Below are 10,279 nucleotides of genomic sequence, written 5' to 3' on the forward strand. Positions count from 1 at the left end.
AAATCATAAGAGCCTAGTAAGAATAATTTTATGGAGTAGCCAGAAGTTTCAATTTCTACAGGGAAGTCATGAATGTTGATGATAATGTTGGTAGTAAGAAATACTAAACATTAAAAGTAGAGAATACGAATTTGTGATTTTAGCAAGTTCCTTAAAGGTAACTGCCTTAAATATGTATTTAATAAACTATAGCTTGAATGAGATAATGTGCATTCCATTTAAGAATATACCAAGAATTATTAAAATGAAACACACACAAAAATGTTGAGCTACTATGTTCAAGGTTTATAGGGCAAGTGGAAGTATATTTAAGAAACTAGAGTATAAGAGCAAAATTCTTTCCCAAAAAAGGCAGAAAACAAATTCTGAATGAGGACTGAAGCACTAGGTTACTTTGGGCTATTTCTAATTGCTGAGCATTTTAACAAAACAGAGTTGATACTTGCTTCCACTTCAGCCATGAATGCCTCCAAGGGATCATCATCGCTGTCAGAATCTGCTGGCTTGGAATGGAATTGCTGGCGGGTAGGGGAGTTTTCAGCAGGAATGTAAGGTAAATCAACATTGCTAGAGTCTTCTTCCTCATCTTCAAAGTATCTGAAAATTAAGATGTGTGACTGGTAAAGTGAATGTTTAGTTTGGGTCAGTGAATCTTTCATTTAACATAAATGTTTATTATGATATACTAGAGGCCCAGTGCATGAAAATTCATGCACTGGAGGGGGAGGTCCCTCAGCCTGGCCTGCCCCTCTCACAGTCCAGGAGCCCTCAGGGGTGGGAGGCGACCTGGCGATCAGGGGAAGATGACGCCCCCATCACACCTCTCTGCTGCCACTGCCGGCAGCGCAAGCCTTGGCCGGCCCTGGTTATCTGCACCTCAGGCCAGCCCTGGGCGGCTGAGGGGACTGGGGGACTCTGGAGGCAGGGGCGGCTTGCCATGCGTCCGCTGCCCCGGTGGGGCTGAGGGGACTGGGCGCCGCCATCTTTGAGGGTGAGGCAGTCAATTAGCATATTTCCTCCTTATTGGCAGTGGGCACCGCCATCTTTGCGATGGTGTGAGGGTCAATTAGCATATTCCCTCTTTATTAGATAGGACTAGAGGCTCGTTGCACGATACTTGTGCAAAAAGAGGCCTTCCTTCCCCTGGTTTTGCTCCCGGCCAACCGGGAGCCTGCAAGTCCTCGCTCCCAGTCAGAGCACCACTCCTGTAGCTCCCTCCGCACCTCCACCCCCAATAGCAGGCATCCAGCCCCTCCTGGCCGCTCTGCGCCTGCATATGCAAATTAATCCGCCATCTTTGTTGGGTTAATTTGCATGCTCACTCCTGATTGGCTATGGGCATAGCGGAGGTACAGTCAATTTACATGTTTGTCTATTATTAGGTAAGATGTTACTATTAAAAGATTTAAACTACACAAGTCAAATTAGAGACCTTCAGGCTTTGGCTAAAGACTTCAGTATCCTACCTAATAGAAGAGTAATATGCAAATTAACAATCACTCTGCTACACCCACCAGCCAATCAGGAGTATGCAAATTAACCCAACCAAGATGGCTGCGTCCACGGAGAGAGCAGGGGGGAGGCTTGGGTTTCCCTGGCAATGGAGGAAGCCAAGCTTTCCGCACACCCTGGCCGGCCCAGGCCTGCACTCCAGGCTACAAAGTTTCAATTATAGAAGATAAATAAATCCCAACAGAAATGGCTGCCACCACTGAGCGAGCAGAAGGCTTGGCTCTGCCCCAGGCTAAAAAGTTTCAATTGTAGAAGATAAATAAATCCCAGATCCCAGGCCCTCTGCTTGGATCGCCGGGGGGCGTGGCTGGCCTGCAAACCACCACAGGCCCCTCGCCCAGGCCGCCCCATGCCCCAAGGGAACCCCCACCCTGATCCGGGACACCCTTCAGGGCAAACCAGCTGGCCCCCACCCATGCACCAGGCCTCTATCCTATCTAATAAGAGTAATATGCAGATTGATCATCACTCCAACACACAAGATGGCTGCCCCCATGTGGTCAAAGATGGCTGCCCCCATGTGGACACAAGATGGCCACCACAAGACAGCCAGCAAGGGAGGGCAGTTGGGAGGGACCAGGCCTGCAAGGGAGGGCAGTTGTGGGCCATCAGGCCAGCAGGGGAGGGCAGTTAGGGGTGACCAGGCCTGCAGAGGAGGGCAGTTAGGGGCAAAGAGGCTGGCAGGGGAGCAGTTAAGCATCAATCAGGCTGGCAGGGGAGTGGTTAGGGGATGATCAGGCTGGCAGGCAGAAGCGGTTAGGGGCAATCAGGAAGGCAAGCAGGCGAGCAGTTGGGAGCCAGCAGTCCTGGATTGTGATAGGGATGTCCGACTGCCTGTTTAGGCCCACGTGATCGGGCCTAAACGGGCAGTCGGACATCCCTCAAGGGGTCCCAGATTGGAAAGGGTGCAGCCTGGGCTGAGGGACACCGCCCCCCCCCTGCACCGGGCCTCTAGTTACTTAATAATGAAAAAAGTCACAGCAGATTCTCATTTCAATAGTGTCTGTTCAAATTAATTTCCAATTCTGTTAAGTTGTCAGTACAAATTTAGTATATTATTGTTGAACAGATAAAGCCAATATTAAATAATGTATGCTATGGAAAAATTACTTTCAAATGAAATATTAAAAACCTTTAAAATTTTATTCTTATAATCCTTTAAAATGTTTTAGAGACATATTCATAAGGATAGGGACTTCCATCAGAAGTTCTGGGCTATTTTCTGAAGACCAACAGAAAACTTCTAGAATTAAAAATAAATTCTCAATCTGAAATCATTCATCACACTATTTAAGTATTCATAAATGACAACTTCAAAGTCTGGAGAAAATATCACTTTATCACTAACAAAAATCCCAGAAAAGAATACAGCTCTTTATAAACTAAACCAAAGCAAAAACATTATTTATGCCTTACCTCAAAATTAAACAGTAATATAACCAAATATTTAATAAATAAATTTAAATATAGTATGATTATAAATATCATAAATATGGGGAGAAACAAAGATGGCAGCATAGGTAAACACCTGAACTTGCTGCCTCGCACAACCACTTCAAAACTACAACAAAAAGACCAAAACGGACATCATCCAGAACCACAGGAAGGCTGGCTAAGTGGAAATTCTACAACTAGAAGGGAAAAGCACACTGAGACTCAGAGGAACTGCGGAAGTAAAGTGCAGAGGTGTGGAGGCGTGTGCATGAAGAAGGCTGGCAACTGAGTACGTGGCTGGCTTTTTCAATCTGCAGGGAGACACAAGCTCCCGACTGCTCTGAATTCGTTTCGGGTGAAACTCTGGGGACCCAGACTCATACGGGGAGAAACTGGACTATCTGGCAGCGGGCGGAACTCGAGGGCAGCTTTCTCTCAAAGGTGCTCTTACCGCGGGACACTGAGACCCAGGGGCCTCTTAGGGCAGGGCTGATGGGAAGCCATTGCTGTTTGCTCCACCCTGAGACTCTGCCCCACCCCAGCTATGCGCAGAGGCTTTTGCATATGAATGGGCTGGTCCTTTGAAATCTAAACTTACCCAACAAACTGCAGCTGAGTCAGAGAGACCCAGAACATCCAAAAGAAGGCCTAAGGCCCTGCAGCAGCAGCCTGCATTGCTTCACAGCTGGCCCTCATCTGGGCACCTCCAAAACCCAAACAAAGAAGAGGAATCTGCAGATCTCTCCATAGCTCCTGCTGGGTGGCCTCAGGCAGAGGCTAAATTAGCACCTCCTTGGAGATCCAAGATCCAGTATACCCAGGGGTCAGAGTAGGACCATCCAGATTACAACTCCTCAAATCCATAAGGGACACACTCCGGACAGACTCAGTGAGCACCAAAGCCCCACTGAAGCAAGTCTTGCCTCATAAGGGTGTCTCCAGCATACAAGTTCTCCCAGTGTAGACAAAGCTGATCCTCACAGCCAATTGGCCTGGAGGTCAATTCCTCCCAGTGATACCAACAACAATCAAGGCTTAACTACAAGACTGTGCACACAGCCCACAAAGGGGTGCACCAAGAGTGTCCACCTCAGGTAACTGGGGAGGATGAGCCACTGGGCCCTATAGGACACCTAGCACACAAAGCCACTCTATCAACATAGGGAAGCAGCCAAAATGCGGAGACAAAGAAACATGTCACAAATGAAAGAAATGGAGGAAAGCAAACTACTGGATATAGAGTTCAAAACCACAGTTATAAGGTGTTTCAAGAATTTTCTAGAAAAGGCCGATAAATTTAGTAAGATCCTCGAGGATATGAAAAAGGACCAACTAAAAATTAAGCATACACTGACTGAAATAAAAAATAATATATACAGAGATCCAACAGCAGACTAGAGGATCGCAAGAATCAAGTCAAAGATTTGAAATACAAAGAAGCAAAAACCACCCAACCAGAAAAACAAAAAGAAAAAATAATCCAAAAATATGAAGATAGTGTAAGGAGCCTCTGGGACAACTTCAAGCGTACCAACATCCGAATTTTTGGGGTGCTAGAAGACGAGAGAGCGCAAAATACTGAAAACCCATTTGAAGAAATAATGACAGAAAACTTCCCCCACCTGGTGAAAGAAATAGACTTACAAGTCCAGGAAGTGCAGAAGAACACCAAACAAAAGGAATCCAAAGAGGACCACACCAAGACACATCATAATTAAAATGTCAAGAGCAAAAGACAAATAGAGAATATTAAAAGCATCAAGAGAAAAACGGTTACCTACAAGGGAGCACCCATTCGATTGTCAGCTGATTTCTCAACAGAAACTATGCAGGCCAGACCGGAGTGGCAAGAAATATTCAAAGTGATTAATAGCAAGAACCTACAACCAAGATTATTCTACCCAGCAAAGCTATCATTCAGAATTGAAGGTCAGATAAAGAGCTTCACAGATAAGAAAAAGCTAAAGGAGTTCATCAACACCAAACCAGTATTATATGAAATGCTGAAAGGTATTCTTTAAGAAGAGGAAGAAGAAAAAGGTAAAGATAAAAATTATGAACAACAAATACATATCTATCAACAAGTGAATCTAAAAATCAAGTGAATAAAAAATCTGATGAACAGAATAATCTGGTGAATAGAATAGAATCAGGGGCATAGAAAGGGAGTGGACTGACAATTCTCGGGGGCAGGGGGGAAAGGGGTGTGGGGGGTGCAGGAAGAGATTGGACAAAAATTGTACACCTATGGATGACGACAGTGGGGAGGGGGGTAAGGGCATGGGGTGGAGAGGGAACTGGGTGGAGGGGAGCTATGGGGGGAAAAAAGAGGAACAACTGTGATAATCTGAACAATAAAGATTTAACAAAATACAAAAAAAATAAAAAAAAATGAAAATCGCCTTTACTATTTAAAAAAATAAATATAATTATAAATTTAAATAGCTGTAGCTTAAAATTTTAAAGCACTTCAAGTCTTTATAGAAATTATTTTAAAAGTTTTTATGTGCTACACACACACACACACACATATGCCTATTCATTTATATTAGGTTTTATTTAACTAATGAAAAAGTATCCCTGAACTGATAAACTGCTCTCTAGAATAATGATTCTTTGCTGAACTTTAAACACTTACTTCTATAATGAATTCCTGAATAACATAGCTGCAGCATGTACTTCAAAAACTCTGTTCTTGAGAAGTATTTTCATTAAAAAAAAAAAAAAAAAAAAAAAAGCAAACAAAAAACATCAAGCAGTGTCACTCAACCAGGTAAGAAATTAAGAGATTTCTTCAGACTCAGGAAAAACAGAAATTATAACCTATAGGAATTAGAACTCAAACCCCATCTTTTTATAATAACTACCTTATTAAGAGTTAAAAAAAGATAATTGATAAATATGTTTCCTGAGAACTGTGGGCAAAAATCTGAGATTGTTTTCTACCATTATTAAGATTTTTTTTATATTTATTTAAATTCTTTAGTGTTTAAAGTATTATATAAAACTATTAAGATCTTAAAACATAACAGTTTTAAGGACTTGGATGTTGAGGCAAACTGTGTCCCATCCCTACGTTCTGACAATGGCCAGTGTTTTCAAAACAATTTATATGATCTCAATAAAAGACTTCAGTAAAGAACATAAAAAAAACCACGTGAATTATTTAAAATCTCTTCAGCCATATTTAGGTCTCAATGGCCTCAAATCTTTTTTGGAACAAGTAAAGGTACAAGTAAGCACACAAGTATTATATTCCTTACAAATGAGTAAACTCCACAATTTAACTTATTAGCAACAATTCAGTGAGATAATTTAAGAAGTTATTTTTATTCTGGAAACACAGTGTTTCTTTGCCTCAATTTCTGTTGATGGAATGAATTATCTCAAAGCCCAACTTTTGCTAAATTTATCAGAAGTTACCACTTACGCATTTTCTTCATCAAAATTGGCCCGTTTAGATCCAATTTTATAGAAAGAAGGGAGTTGTGGTGGAGCTGACTTCCCAAATCCAGAAGAAGAGCTGGTTGCCCCGAAGGCACTGTGGGACTGTTGTGGGAGTTTTGGTTCTTCCTTCTTTCCAGCACTAATGGCAAAACCTCCAAAGCCAAATCCCCTTTTAGTGCCAGGGCCACCTTTATTCCAGTTCATGGTGTCAATGATTGATCTGTTAGGAATAAGATACATTAATAGAAATTTAACTTTATAAAGTCAATAGCCATTGATTTTATGTCTCTCCCAACCTCTACCTAAAATTTCATTCTCAACTTTTGCCTCTCAATTAACTTTAATTTTATACTTCAGATAGGCGCAGCATGCTAACTTCAATGAAATGGTAACTGAAGAAATTTTTCTAAAACACTGAAGAAATTTTTATTTTATTGGACTCTCAATCTAAATGGGAATGCAGCATTTAATATCATCCCCTTTAAAAGGATTTGATTGCTAATTTAATATTTGTTAAGCTGCAAAAATACTCCTAAGACAACAAATATTCTGGAAGATCAGATGTGTGTTAGGCAATTGAAAAGACTTAAACTCTTAAATTTTATCCTCAAGAAGTTTACAGTCTACCAGGAAAACAGACAAGAAGAAAAAACACACAAAAGCCACAAAAACAATCTACAATTACAATATAATGTAATGCTTGCTATAACAGAGACTGAGGTGCTATCAGCAATGCTGTCCCAAAATTAACGATTTTCCTCTGGTAATGACATCTCGAAGATTCAAAGAATCAAAATTTTAAAAATAGTTATTTGTAGAAATTACCTATGTTATTATCTCTGAAGGGTACTTATGAACCATGCATTTATTTAGCAAATGCACACTAGAACACTAACTAGGATGAAACCCCTGTTGCCTTATGTGTTGTTAATTCTATGGTTAAGGGTTACAGAGAAATTTCCTGAGCTTCAATTCAATCAATTTAAAAACAGTATTTTATAGCATCTTATTAGTCTTGGCTCCAAAAAACCATTTTTATATACAGGTTACCTAAGTTTTATAGAAAAGCAGGAAGCTCAGAAAGCATGAAGGAACAAAATTTAAAACTACCTGAAATTTCCTCTCCCAGATATGTAACTTTGTTGATCTCTTTTGCTATGTATTCTACACTATTTTTGTTGTTGTTGCTAATCCTCACCCCAGGATAGTTTTTGACTGTTTGAAAGAGTGGAAGGGAGGGGGAAAGACACACAGAGAGAAACATCTATATAAGACACATTGATTGGTTGCCTGCAACCCCAGCGGGCTGGGCATCTAAGGTATGCAACTAAGGTATGTGCCCTCGACAGGGATCAAACTCAGGACCCTTCAGGTCGAAGGCCAATGCTCTATCCACTGAGCTAAACCGGTTAGAGCTCTCCACTATTTTTTAAGTTGTATACACACACATAATTTGAAACAAAATAAAACCATACTGTACATATTATTTTAGTTACTGATTTCTTCACCTAATGATACACTATGAACATCTTTGATTATCAATAAATATATTTCTCTACTACTGTTTTATAATGTTGTGAAACGTATCATATAGCTATATCTTTGTGCATACCCTGAATTATTTCCTTGGGATCATTTTTTAAAATGCAATTGCTAATTTAAATGCATTCTAATTTAAAAAATTTTTAATTATAACTTACATTTATGGAAAAGTGTCCATTACACCTTAAGTCAAATAAAAAGGGCATAGAACAAGGTGGACGATGTTTCAACATAATTCAATGTGAAAGCACGTGTAACATATCCAGAGATAGCTGGAGGGCTGTTAATCAAAATGTTAACTGCAGTTATTTGATTTTTACTTTCATCTTTGATTAATGTTTACAACTAATAATAAAAATTAAAATGTTTATAATGGCCTCTGAAGCAAATGTAGAAAGAGTTCCAAAAATGGCTCTTTATGATGACATTGTTGAAAGGACCAAGAATAACATGCTCTACTTTTCTGCTTCTCTTCCCCTCCCCCATATATCTTAGGCTTTGTTAGGATTATTATATAGCACTTAGTTGTTTTAATATTAAGTCTGATTTATGCTATGTCAATCTTCAACCTTAGGCCACCCTTAGGTCCACAGACGGGTCTAAGTTTGATTCCTGGTTCTGGGTGCATGGTGGTGGTGTGTGTTGGGGAGGAAAGAGGAAGTAACAATCCATTTTTCTCTCTCTGGAATCAGTGAAAAACATATCCTGAGGTAATTTTTTTAGAAAAGGAAAATAAGAGCTGATTATATTAATATCATTTTGATAAAAACTAAAATATAAACTGCACTCCTCCATGAATTATATTCAGTTATTACAATACAATCTAAGTCAGATCTTTTCACTCCTCTGCTTAAAACCCTGATGGTTCCCATCTCCAGCAAAGCAAAAGCGAAATCCTCAATAGCCTAAAAGGTCCTGGTAGTTCTGCTCCCTTCCCTAATTCTTTTCTTTTTCTTCCCTGAGCTTATCTCCTACCACTCCCTCCTTTGCTCACAGTGCTACAGCACGTTGGGTCCTCTTCCAGGCCTTTAACTTGCTAACCTCTGCCTAACAGGGGTGGGCAAACTTTTTGACTCAAGGGCCACAATGGGTTCTTAAACTGGACGGAGGGCCGGAACAAAAGCATGGATGGAGTGTTTGTGTGAACTAATATAAATTCAAAGTAAAGGAGCGGAGGGGAGAGCAAGAGAACCCTCCGCTCTTTCGGCTCCGCGGGCTGAATAGAACAGCCGAAAGGGCAGGATCCAGCCCGCGGGCCGTAGTTTGCCCACGGCTGGAACATTCCTTTCCTCACACTGGCTGGGCTCACACTCCCTCACCTGCTTTCAATCTGCTTAAATATTAGGTTATTTGTATCCCTGACCACGCTACTTCAAAATGCAACACCTTCCCATCTTTCATCCCAGCTGTATTTTTTCCTAAGGCACTAGTAATATTCTAATTTACAGTATAATTTATAGATTTATTTACTGTCTCTCTTCCCTCCACTAAAAAGTAAGTTTCATGACGGCAGGTGGAAGGGGGGAGGAGGGGGGACATCAGACCTTAAAACAGTGCTAAGGAATAGGCACATAGTAGGCATCAATAAGAATATTTCTTAAATGAATGAATTGCAAATGAGGCCATATAATGCCCCTTTCTCGGTACAGGAAAACACAATATACTTTTTTTTCACCACTGAAAGTCTGAAAATTAATTTTTGTATGAAACACTTATTGCTCACCTCCTATGTGCCAGAACTGGGCTTGGCTCTGAAAAGTTACAGTGACTAAGAAATAATCTCTGCCTTGTAGGAACTCCGGGGTGTATACGGGGGGGGGGGGGGGAGGAAGAGATACAGAAACATCATTACAAAAAACAACATTCAAGGAAGCCAAAGGAAATTGGACCCTAAAGGAGTAAGGGGCAAAGGGAAATGCTTCACCAAAGTGACAAAGAAGCTATCATTTCCTCCAAACTCTCGACTAGTAGATAGTTTCTCTTTACATTATTGGTACGTATGCTTGCAACTCCACATAAATTATTTACTCACATCAAGTAGGCCGCAAAAAAGTTTGCGTGACGATGGCGATGCTAATCACTACCTACTCAAGGCTGCACAAACATCACCCACTTTGTCATTTACTGTCTTCCAATTTGGCAACTTTTGCGCTAGGGTCCCCCCGATTTGGAGGCTTGCACCCGCCAACTGCTGCCGCCTAGGGTCAGAATCCTCCCGGTGGCCATCCCAGCCTCGGAGCTCGGCAACTTGGAAATCTCTTCCGTAGTCGAGGGGGCGGGCGCTGCCTCCGGAAAGCCGCCAACTGGGCCTCTGTAAGAGTTGCGGGGAGAAGCGGGAGCCGTG

General features: G+C 41.2%; 1 protein-coding gene across 4 annotated transcripts in view; it reads right to left on the reverse strand.

Moving 5' to 3' along the window:
* Positions 1-10,279, reverse strand: part of DDX42 (DEAD-box helicase 42) — a 33,898-nt gene that overhangs the window by 22,705 nt on the left and 914 nt on the right. For 2 of the 4 annotated variants that reach the window (XM_080682320.1, XM_080682318.1), the window contains exons 2-4: positions 9,968-10,246; positions 6,377-6,613; positions 447-597 (exon numbers count right to left, since the gene is read on the reverse strand). In XM_080682320.1, coding sequence (XP_080538446.1) covers positions 447-597; positions 6,377-6,597 — 372 coding nt within the window. In that variant the 5' untranslated portion in view covers positions 6,598-6,613; positions 9,968-10,246. The remainder of the gene's footprint in view (positions 1-446; positions 598-6,376; positions 6,614-9,967; positions 10,247-10,279) is intronic. The other 2 variants (XM_080682319.1, XM_080682317.1) reach the window with 1 other exon arrangement.

The sequence above is a fragment of the Plecotus auritus genome (assembly GCF_963455305.1).
Source record: "Plecotus auritus genome assembly, chromosome: 7".
Classification (NCBI taxonomy): Eukaryota; Metazoa; Chordata; class Mammalia; order Chiroptera; family Vespertilionidae; genus Plecotus; species Plecotus auritus.